This window comes from Corvus moneduloides, chromosome 4 (genome assembly GCF_009650955.1).
Source record: "Corvus moneduloides isolate bCorMon1 chromosome 4, bCorMon1.pri, whole genome shotgun sequence".
NCBI lineage: Eukaryota > Metazoa > Chordata > Aves > Passeriformes > Corvidae > Corvus > Corvus moneduloides.
In genome coordinates this window covers 15,208,305-15,224,293 of record NC_045479.1, presented here as the reverse complement: position 1 = coordinate 15,224,293, position 15,989 = coordinate 15,208,305, and the positions used below count along the sequence as shown (strand labels likewise).

Sequence of the window (15,989 nt, the reverse complement as noted above, 5' to 3'; positions counted from 1 at the left end):
TCAAAAATTAGAAATTTAGCTAAAATAATGAGATTCCTAAAGATGTATAAAACCAGCCTTCTCATTTGGGGCTTTTAGAGTGTACATTTTAAAACAATTTTCTTATAATGCATAGGATTATGAGTCATTCATCTATTCTATAAAAAGAGAGAGAACACAAGCAGAAGGAAATGGGACATGCATTTTTAAAGACTGCTTCTGGCTTCCTTTTTGTTTGTATGTCAGCTGGATTTTCATGTAATAATGATTCTTGTAGCTGTGGTCTTAAAGCAGATGCTAAATATTGCAAGAATTGTGATGGACTGTGGCAGCTGATTGTATTTAGATTTTAAAATAGTATGCATATAAAAAAGCTAAATAATTTCTGGATTTCGTGGGGTACGTAGGGAATGGGGAAGTAGAACTTGCTGAATGTTTAGAGGGAACTCAGCATGCACTTCTATTTGATAGTTACGTGGGAGATGCTCTTCAGGTTCAGATTGGATTGGCTCATTGTGCTTTCAGTGCTAGACTGTTTCTTGTATTGTTTTGGCAGCATGTACTGACACTTGCTGGAGCGTGTCAGCAGTTTTGGCACAAGGCTGCTGAGGAAAAGACTTTGTGTAGCTGGATCATTTCAAAGCTTCAGTATCTGAGCACTCATTACATTTGATATGAAATGGGTTACGTGACTGGAGTGGTGTTCCAGCTCTTATGTTACTAGAGTGCACTGAGTGTACGTACCTAATTTTGGTGTAAATGTTCAGGGTTGTATTCTTTTTTTCTGTATGAACTGTAAAGTCAGCAATTTTGTAAGTGTCAATGAACTTTTCAGAGAATGAAGAACTCTGCCAGGATTCAGACCAGCAAGCAGGGATTACTTGTTTTTTTTCTTAAGAACTTCGTGCAAAAGCACATGTTCTCCAATTAACCTCTAGGGTTTCAGCTTCTAAGAAAATGTACTTCACTGACTTTAAAATTTTGTTGTTTAGAGATCAGCAGAGTAGATGCTTTGTCATGACTGTTGCAAAGATTTTGCTTTTAATCGCATTTTAACTGTTTTATCTGGAAAAAAAAATGCTCTGAGAAAACATTACATCTCTCAAATGCTCTTTAAAATACTTGCTGCTATTTTCAGCCCAAACCAGTTCTACTAGGTTGTTTGTGTGGTCACTTGTGTAGCTTACAAAGCCAGTTCTATTGTAAAGATTTCAAGAAGAACATGAAAGTATTCTTCATTAATTTGTCTTGGGGGGTAGGAGTCAGTTACATGCTTTTTACAGAAAGAAAAAGCAAGACAAGAAAAATATCCATTATATCTTCTATAAATTAACAGCACATAAACCTGAGATTGTTTTTTTCTTGACTCATAGCTTCTGTGAGCAAAATTGTTGAATTATTTTGTATAAACTGTTTCCAGTAATTAGGATCAAAGTTTTGGGGTCAATGGTGTATATATATTGTGGATTTGCTTATTTTTAAAGGAATTTGATTCTTGTTTCCTGTTTATGATTTTTTTAATGGCATTCTGTGTTCAGTGATAAATTATTACTCAAAATTTATGTGGCAACCCAGTAGTTGAGATAATCTGGTATCTCATTATCATTTTGTAGAGTAAGCATGTTTTGATAAAAGCCTAAGATTTAATTATTTTTTAGCTTGAAAAGTAAACCCTGTGTGCATTCTCATTAACATGTAAAAAATATTATTCCAGCTGCGTTGGGGTAGAGGAGCACCATGCTGTTGACATTGATCTATACCATTGTCCCAACTGTGCAATTCTCCATGGACCTTCTCTAAGTAAGTATGGCTTATTCGGATTTCATCTTACATGTTTGGACTGTTTTCTCTCCACGTACAAATGCAAAGGACTGTTCAGAAGAATATTCAAGATGAATTTGATTATTTAGAAGGTACTGGTTTTACATGACGAACTCTGAGCTGATTAAAAACCCACAGAACAAACAAACCATCCTGAAAGCCTCCCTGATGTGGAGATGCAGATAGAATAAAATACAATGCACGACTATAGATTGGAGAAATCAAAGTGCACAGAGTTAGTAGAAAACATTCTGGACTTGGCAGAGAGGGAGAGAATGAAAATTAGGGAATCATCATTTTTAAAAAAAAAGGAAAATACAAAGATGGCTTCAAGGTTCCTGTATTTTAATTATCAAAGTTCTGATAAATACCTAAGTAGGCAACCTTGAAAAAATGTACAAGTTAGGTGTCTTTCCTTTCTTGATGGTTGTAGGTTATGTGCCACAATAGTCAAACACAACTTTCCAACAGTGAAAGCAGAATATGAACATCCTATGAGTGGTGTTTGTTTGTGCTTTTCATTGTTTGTTTTTGATTTTGTTTCCCCCCCCATTTATGTCCTTGAAAGTTACACAGTTCCAAATCTCAGGTTCTGATTTATAAACAAGGTCAAAATGAGTTGCCAGAAGAGTCTGATACAGAGCAACAAGAGACATCTCTTTGGTTCTCCTTTCAGTAGATAAATTTGCTGTAGAGATCTGCAGTGGAAAATTGAAACATATTTTCTTTCGGTGACTACTGAAAGGATACTGCTTTATTGGACTCCCTAGATTTCCCCCCATGTCTTCCCTTCTCAAGCAGAAACAGTATTGTGAAAAATCTAAAAATAAATGTCACCTTTCCAACCATGAATTAAATTTCTGTGTTCAGACCTGAAAAGTATAAGCAATGTGTCTTTACCCTCCAAGCACTGAGCCATGGTCATTTGTGTTTTCTGATGCGGGTTTGTTTGTGGATTTTGTTGTTGTTGATTTTGGGGGTTTGGTTTTTTTTTGGTTTTTGGTTTTTTCCCTTGAAGACACCACATAATGTTTTATAGTCAATGCTGACTTAAGATATATAATAGTTTCAAATCTGAATTTACTTTACGTTTAGAAATAAGTTTAAAACCACTGTCAGTGATAGTCTTGTGGGGTATGAACAAAATGGTTAAGCATCAATTGCTGATTTAATTAATACATGTTGCATGATATGTATCTTCTGTAATATATGAGTTCAAGGTCTGTCAGCTAAAAGGTAAGATAAATGCTGGTTTATGTAGTTGTAGTTTTTAGTACTCCAGTGGTCATTTTCGGTTCAAAAACTGCATGTTTGTCTTATAAGTCAGAATACAAACAACAGCCATTTTTTTCCTTACCTTTCTGTCTCTTTTTTTCTGTGTAATAGAGGGACTAGGAAGAGAAGAGGGATCATATCAAACTTTTCAAAATTTGAAATTTCTTTTTGAAATTTGAAATTTCTTTTCTCTTCTTGATTAGTGGGAACTAGTCTGCTTCACCCTGATGCCTGTAAAATAACCTTTCTTGTAGTGTAAGTGATGTCTTACCTGCAGCAATTTGACAGTGAGATAAGAGGGATTTTTGTTTTGGAAGTCTTTTCAAAAAGACAAGAATCTGTGGTAAAAATTATCATTGTTATTTCATATTGCCTCAAGTGTGTAGATCATCTAGATTTAGTAGAAGCTTTGACATGTCAGTTACCAACCCAAACAGAGGTGATATAATTAAATATGTCTTCACATTGAATTTCATTAATTGTTCTCAGCTGTCAGAATCAAATCTCTGGCAATATGTAGTTTGGGCCCTACTTCCTTCAGTTTTTAAAGAGACTGATAATGTCTCATGTTCCAGTTCAGTCATATGAAATTATGTATGTAAGTAAAAAAGGCATTTTAATGTACGGCTTCATATTCTAAAACAACTTTGTCTAAGAGTTTTCAAAGAGACAAAAATTCAGCTAAGAGGGCAAGTATATATCTGTGATTGCAACAGAATTTAAAATCAAATGAGGTAGTGCAAAAAATTTACTTAAAATATACAAGAAACACATACTTTATAGTAGAAATGGATGGGTACTTTCAGTATCCTACAAAATTGATTATGTAAAAGTTCCAATAATGAAAAGAAAGCTACTGAGTGTTAGATGGAAAGATAAAATTGACTAATCAATTCCTTCATCTATTTAAAAGAAAAAAATCCTCTTCATGATTTGAAATAACAATTTTGCAAGACCTTTAGTAAGCAACCATGTGTATAAAATGATAAATCCTAAAATCCAAAATAATTTTAGAAAACAGCAATTAAAAAAATAGTAATATACTGTGGAGGGGTTTTTTTTAGATTGTTTGATTTAGAGTATTCATATTCATTTTGTTAGTTTCAGAGTTCTCTCAGTGATCCTTAAGTCTGAAAATGCTCTATTTGCATGAATCTATGAGTCAGATGTTTCACCAGCTTATGATGTCCAGAGCTTTGAGAAAGCACAAGGTTCAATAAGTCCTAATAAGACTGTGGTTGTCGAGACATTACTTTCTTTATATGGTTTTGCCTTCTCAGTTCTGTAAATACCCTCCAACCAATATATTTTTGTTTTTGGTATTAATGCCCATGCTTGCTCTGAGCTGAGAATATGAGATGTTGTACCAGGCCTTAGAAGGGTATTCTACGATTTACTGTGTGCTCCTTAAAACTTTTCAGTCTTCCTGTGCAAACATTTTTCTTGCCTTTTTGGTCACTGGGAATCTCCAGTGCCCCTTCCAGGGCTTGGGGCCTCATTGTACATGTGTACATCTCTTGATGGTCTCCATTTGAAGTGTAGCAGATGGTGGTCTCTGAGGGAAACAGTCCAGTAGTGAGAGAAGGCAGGGAAGAGTGTTTGCCTGAGCAGAGACAGTTGCTGGCCCACTGTTTTGAGTGTATGAGGAAGGTAATTAAAAAAAAACCAAAACAAAACATAATCTTTACACTTAATTTTCATTAAAACTTCCAGGACACACTTTTCTTTTTCTCACCCTCCCTGCAGCTGTCTTGTGTAGTTCTTAGTGTTGTCACAACTGGTTTTACCTCAATTTTTAGAAACACCAAGGGTGAACACTGGTTCCTTCCTTAATTTGAGTATTAGGATCCATTCAGTTAAAGTGGTTTTTTTTTTCCCAGTTGTTTCTGTAATGTCTAAAGGGGTTAAAAAAGCTCTAGAATTAAGAGATACGTAAGCAGAGAAAGTTTTCATTACTGTTTCCTCTTCTTCAGTGTTCCGTCATGAAAGGATGATGTACATTAGTCAAGTACAAGCAAAAGAATGATTTTATTTTCTGATTTGTAAGTGTTGGAAAAGCAGACTTTAAAAAGTGTTTCTATGCTATAAAATCTCTTAAGCAGCTGTATCATCTTACAATTTTAATGAGCTGTTGTAACAGCAGTGAATTTATGGGGAACTACTCTGCTGAAAATTAGTATTAGCCACTAATTTCTTGTATTATTATTTATGACTGAGAAAATAGCTTTGAAAACTTAATAAACCTGTCTTCATTATTTATGAAGTTTTACAGTATTTGGATAGTTGGCTCATTAAGCAGCACTGGTTTTCAGGTTAGCAAAGATCTATAAATGTCAGTTTATTCTCTTAAATGTCTTCTAAAGGGTCCATGTTGTTATGTCTGTAGGAAACAGCACATCAATAGGAATTATTCCCTCTTAAGTGTAATGACTATAAGATGTCCGTTATTCCTGTGGAACCAACTGTTTTTTTCTGGAGAAGCAGCAATTTCTTTTTCTTTTTTAGAAACTATTTTTCCCCCCCTCATACATCCCCAGCTTCCTATTTCAGTGAGCTGTGTTTCCAGTATTGCTAATGCTTTTTTACATTTTGAATATGTCATGACTTAGGTGAATTTAAGAATGAGCTCTTCCATGAAGTTAAAATTTGTATTAATGCAGTGGTTTTGCTGGATGTTGTATTTACATTTCAGGCTGTTTGGCGGACAATTATAAAACACTACTTTTGTTGACAAATAACATCAGCTTTTTCCTCTTCTGAGTTTCCTCAGGATATATACAACTAAATTTCTGTTTAATATTAGTGGTTAAATTATAGATCTGATGTCAGTAAATCTTCTTGGGGCAGTCTTCCAGTAGCAGCTGTCTAGCTGGGGAGCATTTGGCTTTTTTAGCAAAAAGTGAAATGCAGCCTTAAAATTACTGGACCCTTAGTGTGTTTCTTAATACTGTAAGTGATGTGCTGGCAAGTCAATAGATTAGAAGTGTAGGAAGTTCACCACTCTAGGAGTTTGTTTCCCAAATGATGAGATGGTGGTCCCTTTTGCAGAGGCACCTCTTGATGACTTAATTGGGCTTCTCAGCCTGTTGAGAGTTTGAGGATGAGAAAGGTAGGTTTGTTTGTAGAGAGGGAAAGTGCTCTAAAGAGCAGTGTACTAACAAACAGATGATACCACCAAGGGCTTCCATTCAAGGCTGTAAGCTTGTGTTCTTTATAAATGAAGACGAAAAATGAGTGGTTGATGAAACTGAATCAATAAAATACCCATTATGAAATGATTTGTCGTGAAATTATGAAAATTTGAAGACAGGCAGTTAAGTTAACCATGATATCATAAGTCACTTTGTCCTCTCCTTCACTCAAGGTCAAAAAATTCAAATGGGGAGGCTACATACAGCTCACAATGTTTTACAGAACAATCATCCAATATGTAAACGGGGCTTATAAGTAATGACTTTTTACTGAGGTCTTTAGTGATAGGACAATGGATGATGGCTTTAAACTGAAAGAGAGTAGATTTAGATTAGAGAAGAAATTCTTTCCTGTGAGAGTGGTGAGACACAGGCACAGGTTGCCCAGAGAAGTGATGCATGCCTCATCCTGGGAGTGTTCAAGGCCAGGTTGGATGGGGCTTTGAGCAACCTGGGAGAGTGGAAGGTGTCCCTGTTCATACCAGGATATTGAAACTAGATGATCTTCAATGTTCCTTCCAACTCAACCATGCTATGATTCTGTGAAAGTATATATACTCTTTTTTCATTTGAGTATCTGTCGTTTGTCATGGGGAGATCACCACAACAAGTTTTTATGAGAATGTCTAGTGTTTCAATTTCCTTGGCCCTTTAAGTATAAGGAGCTGTTAGAAATGCAGTTGTTGCTATTGAACTATTAGTTTTGGATTCCTGAAATTGTAATAGAACTTTAATTTATCCTTTGTTTTTTATTAATATGTTGTAGCAGTGCATTAAAAGCTTCAAACTGCTCAGAGGTTGTATGTTTTGGAGTGCAGTGCCTTTGCTACATGTATTGTAAAGATCACACCTGCCCAAAACAGTTTGCATACAAAACTATTGTGGAGGCATAAGGAATGGAAATGGTAGTGAATAGCAGTAATATTATCAGACATGGGTGTACTTATGGGGTGTTGATAGCACACTGGGATTAAGTCTTGTTAACCTTGTGTGAATATGTAAAATGAAGTCTCTGGCTATTCAAGAGGTGTCATCCTTTTGTTGATTAAAAAAAAAGGTCTGAGCTTTAAAAAATTCAAGTACAATTTTTAGTTTTGTTGCTGATTTTTTAGATTTGTGCAGCTTTCAGGCTGCACCTGTTTACTTGTGTTGGATTGGCTATGGAATCTTAAATTGTGTATAGTGTGCGCTGAGATTCTCTTATAGAAGGAGCTATAAAAGTATAGAGAGTACTGTGTCCTGCAGATTTCTTTTGTTGCAAATAGGTAGAGTTTTACCTGATTAAAGAAATAAGGTTTGTTAATTACAGTAATGTGATTGAGGCATGTCTGTCTGACTGACGGGATGACTGCTAATCTGAGTCGTCTGATTTAACTAATTCCATGTTTAATCCTTCTGAAACTTGTAGTGAAGAAGAGGAGAAACTGGCACAGACATGACTACACAGAGCCAGATGATGGTTCCAAACCAGTGCAGGCTGGAACACGGACCTTTGTTAAACAGCTGCGGGCTCGCTCTTTCCCAAGGTACAGAACCTTACTTCCATATTTTGGTTGGAAAACACAGAGAAATGTCATCTGAGTGTGTCTCAGGGGAGGTGACTGATGTTTCTCTGCTTCACAAAGTGAAGGTTGAGGATGACTTCTTCCTTCTTTGGAATTCTTCCCAGTGCATTCTTTGGAATTCTTCCCAGTGCATCCCTGTTTCAGATGGGTACAGTTGCCTTTTCATGCAGTAGTTTCTCCTGTTCAGTTTTGCACTGGGATGGGTTGTCTGTTGGGACTGCTGCAGGGCAGTCTGAGGGGTTTTGAGTTTTGGGGTGGGGTGGTTTTTTTTTTTTTTGTTTGTTTGTTTTTGGTTTTGTTTTGTGTTTGTGCTCTTACTGTCAGAATATTGCCTGTCTACTCCTGTAGTTCAGGAAGAGTTCTCAGTTCCATTCCAAGTACCGTAGAACGTTCACATGAGCTGGTAGTCTACCCATTCTCACATGCTTTAGAAGAAAGCAGAGAAACATGGTTATACTTTGATCCTGAGCTTGGCTGGCTATCTCACTGAAACATAATGACTTAACAATTCTTTAGAGCAGCTGCTGGTGGTGGTTGTTACTAGCAAAATGTACTTTAATGCCTCCTCTGAGAATTTCTTTTCCCCATCCTTTTAAGTTACTCTTTTCAGTCATATAGAAGGATTATGAGTTTCCAGATTATGCAAGACAGTAAGTTTCTTTGCTTGTTGAGGTTGTTTATTTTGTCTTTAGTTAAATGCTTAATAAAACAGTACTGTGTGTTTCTTTTGGATTCAGATGTAGCCATTCCCATCTGTCCTCCCCCAAACTGAGACTTTTTTTATTTCAGTAGTGCTTGGAGGATGCTCTTCTGCTAATACTTCATCCTTTTTTTCCACCAGTGCTGATGAAGTAATTTTGAAAATGCATGGAAGCCAGCTGACACAAAGATACCTGGAGAAACATGGGTTTGATGTTCCCATTATGGTTCCTAAGTTAGATGGTCTGGGACTCAGACTTCCTCCACCAACTTTCTCCGTTTTAGATGTGGAACGCTATGTAGGTAAGAGTCACTCTGGAGTACTTATTAAAATGATCCTGTCTGTAAATTAAAATAAACACTTGCATGATTATAAGAGCTTCCAGAGTGCTAAATATTTATTCTAAATTCAAGACTAGCAGAGAGTAAAATTAAAGCTGCGGTTTGGTTTTGTTTTTTTTCTTCCTATCTCTTTTTTTTTTTTTTTTTTTTTTTTTTTTTTTTTGAGGTGTGTGTATGTCTGTTTGGTAGATGTGTGATAGGACTACAGCCTTACTTCTCAACTTTCAAACCTGTTAATTTCAGTGCAAGCTATATGTGGGATGCTGGGGTTTTTTTCTGCAACATGTTGTAAACCAAGGATAATGGGAATTGAATTAGTCACTCTTAGGATTAATAAGTTTAATTATTGGTTAGGCTATGACAAAACTTAATGTTTTGGACTCAGTAAATTGGCCTTTCTGAATTAAATCTTCCTGAAAAATGTCCTACCTTGGCATCCTTTGCCAGGAAAGCTAGGGCTTCCCAAGAACCACTTCTTTCTTATCAGATCTCTTATCAGTCTGTAATTGTGCCAGCTTCATGTAAGCATGCAGTACAGACAGAGACCAAGCCAATTGCAGCAGGACATTTCCTGTAACACATGGAACAGTTGAGAAGTCTGAGTGTATTCTCATGATCACCTAATGTAATGATGGGTGCTGAAAATAGGTTTTCTGTCCATCAATATTTTACAAAGGCACCACAAGTGTTGTCACCATTGTGATGATAAATTGTAATGTGTTCTGCCTTAAAGATTAGTTATCACTGTGATATTTCTGAGTCTTTTCTTTTGGGTTTCTGCCTCTTTGGATTCAGAGAGAAACTTGATTGTCTCATCCTTATACATACATTTTGACCTGCCAAGTGTTACAGTTCAGGGAAAAAAATAGGAATGCCCCAGATTTACCTTTGTATTATTGAAATTAAAAATAAGAAAAAGGAGTAAGTACTATTTCAGCTGGAATTTATCAAGATGATACAAACTTGCAGTCTTAAAGCAAATATGTTTATAATGTACATCTAGGCATGTTTCCAGCATTCCAGAATTAAGTGTCAAATTTGGTCATTGTGTAACTAAATGACCATAAACCAATGGCTAATATAGTGTTATTGTTAGTCTTTGGCTTGTCTAGTTCTCTAAATGTATCACTTCAGAATACACGGTGTGGAACCCCCTCTGTTGTCATCAGAAATGAATCACACCCCTGATAATTATTCAGTGAAATTACTGCTTATTTGCAAGTTGTGTATGTGTGTAAGGAAGGTAGGGGTTTGGTGATGGTTGAATGGAAAAGTGAGGAAGAGATCTGCCTTGATAAGTTTCTCCATGCTACTCTTAGCAATTGCAGCCATAAACCAATTTTTTTTTTTTTAAACAGATGCAGCCATTCTATACTACTCTTTCTTTTTGGTTAACCCCAGGAAAGGGGGTTATTTTAGAGTGGGATTTATTTTTAGAGTGTTTTCAGTTCTGTCCATAGTTGATTATAGTAATTAAAGTTAAACTTAATAAAAAGTTGGTTTATACTGATCTCTCTTCCAAGAGAATAATGATAGTAGTGGAGTTTTTCTGCAGAAATGTTTTGATAAAGACTGGAAAAAAGTAAATTTTCTCTTAAATACCTGAAATGTCTTTTATCTGTGATAGCCTTAAAAAAGTAATCCTGTTTTTCACAGGTGGTGACAAAGTGATAGATGTCATAGATGTAGCAAGACAAGCAGACAGTAAAATGAAGCTCCATAATTACATTAAATACTTCACAAATCCTGACCGACCCAAAGTATTGAATGTGATCAGCCTGGAATTCTCGGACACAAAGTGAGTATTGACTTCAATTCCTTGAATGTAGGAAGTGGTTTTCACTGAGCTGAATAATATGTGTAGGAATATAATGCCTGTAGTGGGAAAGACAGGAGGAAGTGTATTTTATGTAGACAGCTACTGTGATGTAATGTGGGTATAAAACATATTTATTAGTTCATAAGTAATGTCTTTGTAGGAAGCTGTCATTTCAAAAGAGGTGTGCTTACTCCTGTTTATATTAACAGTTCTGTTTTGTTTATTTGTTTTTTAAAAGGATGTCTGAATTAGTGGAAGTACCAGACATTGCCAGAAAGCTTTCGTGGGTGGAAAATTATTGGCCAGATGATTCTGTCTTCCCTAAGCCTTTTGTTCAGAAGTATTGCTTAATGGGTGTCCAGGACAGCTATACTGACTTTCATATCGATTTTGGAGGAACATCAGTTTGGTACCACGTTCTCTGGGTATGAATGCTTCTTGATTTACGGAGTCACAGAATATGCTCAGTTGGAAGGAACCCATCATGATCATTGAGTCCAACTCCTGGCCCTGCCCAGGACATCCCAAGAGTTACACCATGTGCCTGAGAGCAATGTTCAAATGCTTCTTGAGCCCTGTCAGGCTTGGTGCTGTGACCCCTGCCCTGGGGAGCCTGTTCCAGTGTACAACCACCTCTAGGATGACTATGACCATATGAAGCAAAAGTTATTCAGTGTGTAGCCTTCTGTTGTGACATTATCACCTGCATGAAATTTTGTGCTTGCAACACTGAGGGAGGAGCTTGAAAGTGAATTGCTGGTCTCTGGTGTTGCTTGGACAGGAGCACTCTTTGCTGGGTTAAGAACTGGCTGGATGGCCAGGCCCAGAGAGTGGTGGTGAAAGGTGCTGCATCCAGCTGGCGGCCAGTCACCAGTGGTGTCCCTCAGGGGTCTGTGCTGGGGCTGGTTCTGTTCAATATTTTTATTGACAACATGGATGAGGGTATGGAGTTTTTCATTAGTAAATTTGCAGATGACTCTAAGCGGGGAGCTTGTGTCGATCTGTTGGAAGGCAGGAGGGCTCTGCAGAGAGACCTGGCAGGGTTGGATGGATGGGCAGAGTCCAGTAGGATGAAGTTTAGTAAGTCCAAGTGCCGAGTCCTGTATTTTGGCCACAATAACCCCCTGCAACGCTATAGGCTGGGGACGGTGTGGCTGGACAGTGCCCAGGCAGAAGGGGACCTGGGGGTGCTGGTCGACAGCCGACTGAACATGAGCCAGCAGTGTGCCCTGGTGGCCAAGAAGGCCAATGGCATCCTGGCCTGTATCAGAAATAGTGTGGCCAGCAGGACCAGGGAGGTCATTCTTCCTGTACTCAGCACTGGTGAGGCCGCACCTCGAGTATTGTGTCCAGTTCTGGGCCCCTCAGCTCAGGAAGGACACTGAGACACCTGAACGTGTCCGAAGGAGGGCAGCAAGGTTGGTGAGGGGCTTGGAACCTATGAGGAACGACTGAGGGAGCTGGTGTTGTTTAGCCTGGAGAAAAGGAGACTCAGAGGTGACCGTATCACACTCTACAGCTCCCTGAAAGGTGGTTGTAGCCAGGTGGGGTTGGTCTCTTTCTCCAGGCAGGAACTGACAGAACAAGAGGACACGGGCTTAAGCTGCGCCAGGGGAAATATAGGTTGGATATTAGGAAAAAGTTTTTCATGGAAAGAGTGGTGAAGTGCTGGAATTGTCTGCCCAGGGAGGTGGTGGAATCACCATCCCTGGATGTGTTTAAGAAAAGATTGGATGTGGCACTCAGTGCCATGGTTTAGTTGAGGTGTTAGGGCATGGACTCGATGATCTTGGAGATCTCTTCCAACCTGGTGATTCTGTGTGACTCTGTGATTTTTATGCTTTTATTTTAGCATGCTGTTGGTGACTTGTAGACTGTAATTGGTTGACTGATCACTTTAGTAGACTTGTGAGTGATATAGTGAGGTTTTAGTAGGAAAAAAAATAATTGCATGAAGATCATTGGCCTACTCAATTTTTTATTCTTCTCACAAATTTGACCACATGTACATTATAGAAGTGGCGAAGTGGTTTCATCTTACATTTTCTCATTTGGAAGGTGTGTGCATATCCATAAATTGTTTATGAAAACTGGAGTTTTTTATACTCCAGTGAAAAGTTTTGCTTGGTTTGTTTACTTCTTTTAAATCACAAGACACCAACTGGTTCATGTGCTGTGTCTAAGCTCTTGGTGGATTGCAGTTGTGAGGCACTGGGCTGGGAGGCCTGAACATGCCATAGTGGGAAGATGGAATGCTTGCCATTTCGGTCAATCTGTTACTTCATTAGGAGTGACTCAGAGGTTGTAGTGTACCTCTAGGAGAATACTAATTTATTTATTTGATGTATTTGTCTAATAGGGTGAGAAGATATTCTATTTGATCAAGCCCACTGATGAAAATTTGGCTCTCTATGAGTCCTGGAGTTCATCTGTCACCCAGAGTGAAGTATATTTTGGGGACAAGGTTGACAAGTGTTACAAGTGTGTTGTGAAGCAAGGACACACTTTATTTGTTCCAACAGGTAAGATTTTACCCTAACTGTTAGGACTTAGCATGTTTAATCACCAGAAATTATGAATATAATAAAGTAATTGCATTATCAAAATTTGGTATCCTCTAAAATTATGGATGAGAGAATAATAAAAAATTAGAAATTTAGATTTTCAGAACAAGTAATTAGCTTTTAAGATTGGCTGACAGCCATAACAATTATCAGGGAACGAAAGGGTATTTGTTACCCAATTAGAAGACAACAAATTAAAGTTTAATTTGATTATCAGGGAAGTAGTTCCAGTTAATAGAGCACAGATTGTTCACTATTTGATAAGTATCCAGACTGAACTCTTATTCTAATTTTATAATACAGTTTTATTTTTACAGATTTCAGTATTGCAAGGCCTACTAGGCATAATTATTACAACAACATCACATAAACTTCTTATGCTGCAGGCTAGAGTATTAAAAATACAAGTTGGGTGTTTTTTTTGATTTGCTTTTGTGAGAAATGCCAAAACAATTCAACTTCTTTATTAAAGAAGAAAACACAGAAAAATCCTTCAAACTAAATACCCCACCCTACCCAAACTCCCAAATCTATAAACTTACAAATCTTTAATAAATCAAACCATATTTTGCCAATAAACTGACTGCCAGTTTTTTGTATTTTTGCTTATCCGACTTATCCCTATAAATGGTTTTTATTATTTTATTATTAAAAATTTGTACTGGTGCTGTCTTCCCCTGTTTTTGGGGAAAGAAAGCTTTAAATGCGTGGAGCATGAAAATGATTTCCAATTCTACTTCTGGAAGAAGCCTTGAAGATTATGTGCAGTATGTTATTCCATCGTGCACTTTCTAGACTACTGCATTTTTCTCATAGCTCGGTTCTGTACCTGTGAGGTTCAGTGTTTACTGTTCTAGTTCACAGCTTGTGCAGAATAAGTACTACCTGATGAGCACCTCTGTGTGCTCTTGACATTCCTGAGCAGTAGAGCTTTTAAAACCATGTCTTTCTGGCAAGAGATGGCATTAATTATCCATGTATCTAAGTTCATACAGCTATGAGCAAAGAAAGCAGAATTACAGAATGAAGAATTTTATTGTGACTCACAGAAAATAGTTACTGCTTTCTCAGTAATCAGCTGAATCTGAGCTCTCACTGTATTTCAGCGTGTAAACACATAAAAAAATGATACTTTCAAATATAAATGTGTGTCTACACATGTGCATGTATGTGTATACACACATACTTTTTCATATACATATGATGGAGTACAGTGTAAAAACCAATAAATTCAACCAGGTTTCAAGCCAAGTGTTTAAAAAAATTGGAAATTGTGTAAGACTGAGTAAAGACTTTGAAAAAAATCCAACTCTGATCTTTGGTGAAAACCACTTGCTGTTTCTGCTTGCACCGATGCTAGAGGGTGTCATAATTATTTTATAATCTTTGAAATATGTTCAGAGTAGTTTTCTGATCTAAAATTAATCTTGCATGTAGGTGAATAGCATCTACTGGGAGGCTCTTTAGAGTTAAGTATTATTCAAGATATGCTGTGTGGTCTACACCAAATTTTCATTCCTTGTTATGTAGACCTTGATCAAAAGTGCAGCATAATAATAGCAAGAAGGAATGTAAAAAAATCAAAGCCTTTAGTTGATGCAGGTATACCATAAAACTGTTCATTATTAGCTGAATTAGGATTGTATGCTAGTTTGTAATACATAGTTGTTTGTGATTTGGTCTGATCTTTTCTCTAATTGAGAAGCTTCCTGTGTTTGTACATCTTGCCTACACTCAGTGAAGCCATGAAATAGTCTGCAAATGTCTGTCCAAGTCATCTTCTGTCAAAGATCATCTGTAGGCATGCAAAATCAGAAAAAAGATCTTGACAGAAGAAAGTCAACTTGTAATTTATTTGCATTAGAGCTCCACAGTATAAATTTCACAGATAAGTTCTTTTAATCAGGAAGCTCGTGTAATGTGTTCTTTTGTGTACTTAGTTGAAATTATCCAGTAGTAATTAGCTAGATTGATAGCATGATGTTGGCCATGCTTTACCAAGTTGAATAGTGGATTTCATAAGGACAATATTTCAATTATGTGACAAATTTTATAGAGTGTCTAGACTGGGTTTTAAACTGATCATAATTTCAGTTGACTTAGAATGACTGTATTTAGAAAATTTGTGGGACCACTTCTGCATTTCTATTTGAGAAACTTCAGTATTGCTAAATGACTTTATGTTGTGCATACAGCCCAGTTACTGTAAGCAACATGTAAATATTGAAAGACATATAATTTTGTTTTATTTTTATGACTTGATCTTTTGTTCATTATATTTTTCTCCTCCTGAGTTGTTTATATTTGTGGATCGGAGTGAAAACTTCAGGAATTTTTACTTGAAAAGTTGGCTTTGCATCCTTACCTCCCCTCCCAGTGGTAAATGTTTTAAGCTTCACTTGTTCAGAAAATTACAGTTCCACCAGATTTCTGAAACTGTAGTTTACATGTTGTTAAAATTTATATTACTTGTTCCTAGCACAGAATACAAATTCATTTGCTTTCTTTCCTTTCAGGAACAGCCTTTTTACTTATATGTGTATTTAAAAACAGTCTTAGAATAATTCATACGTATGTATTAAGTTTCACAATCTGTCGTTTCAGGCTGGATTCACGCTGTGCTCACATCTCAGGATTGTATGGCTTTTGGAGGAAACTTTTTGCACAACCTCAACATTGGCATGCAGCTCAGGTTAGTCTCAGCTCTTCCTGTACTTTTGCCCCAGTAAGTAGG

General features: G+C 36.9%; 1 protein-coding gene across 2 annotated transcripts in view; it reads left to right on the top strand.

The window, feature by feature from the left end:
- Positions 1 to 15,989, top strand: part of KDM7A (lysine demethylase 7A) — a 63,435-nt gene that overhangs the window by 24,190 nt on the left and 23,256 nt on the right. For both annotated transcript variants that reach the window (XM_032106157.1, XM_032106156.1), the window contains exons 2-8: positions 1,694 to 1,779; positions 7,675 to 7,792; positions 8,673 to 8,833; positions 10,529 to 10,670; positions 10,930 to 11,116; positions 13,051 to 13,213; positions 15,860 to 15,947. In XM_032106157.1, coding sequence (XP_031962048.1) covers positions 1,694 to 1,779; positions 7,675 to 7,792; positions 8,673 to 8,833; positions 10,529 to 10,670; positions 10,930 to 11,116; positions 13,051 to 13,213; positions 15,860 to 15,947 — 945 coding nt within the window. The remainder of the gene's footprint in view (positions 1 to 1,693; positions 1,780 to 7,674; positions 7,793 to 8,672; positions 8,834 to 10,528; positions 10,671 to 10,929; positions 11,117 to 13,050; positions 13,214 to 15,859; positions 15,948 to 15,989) is intronic.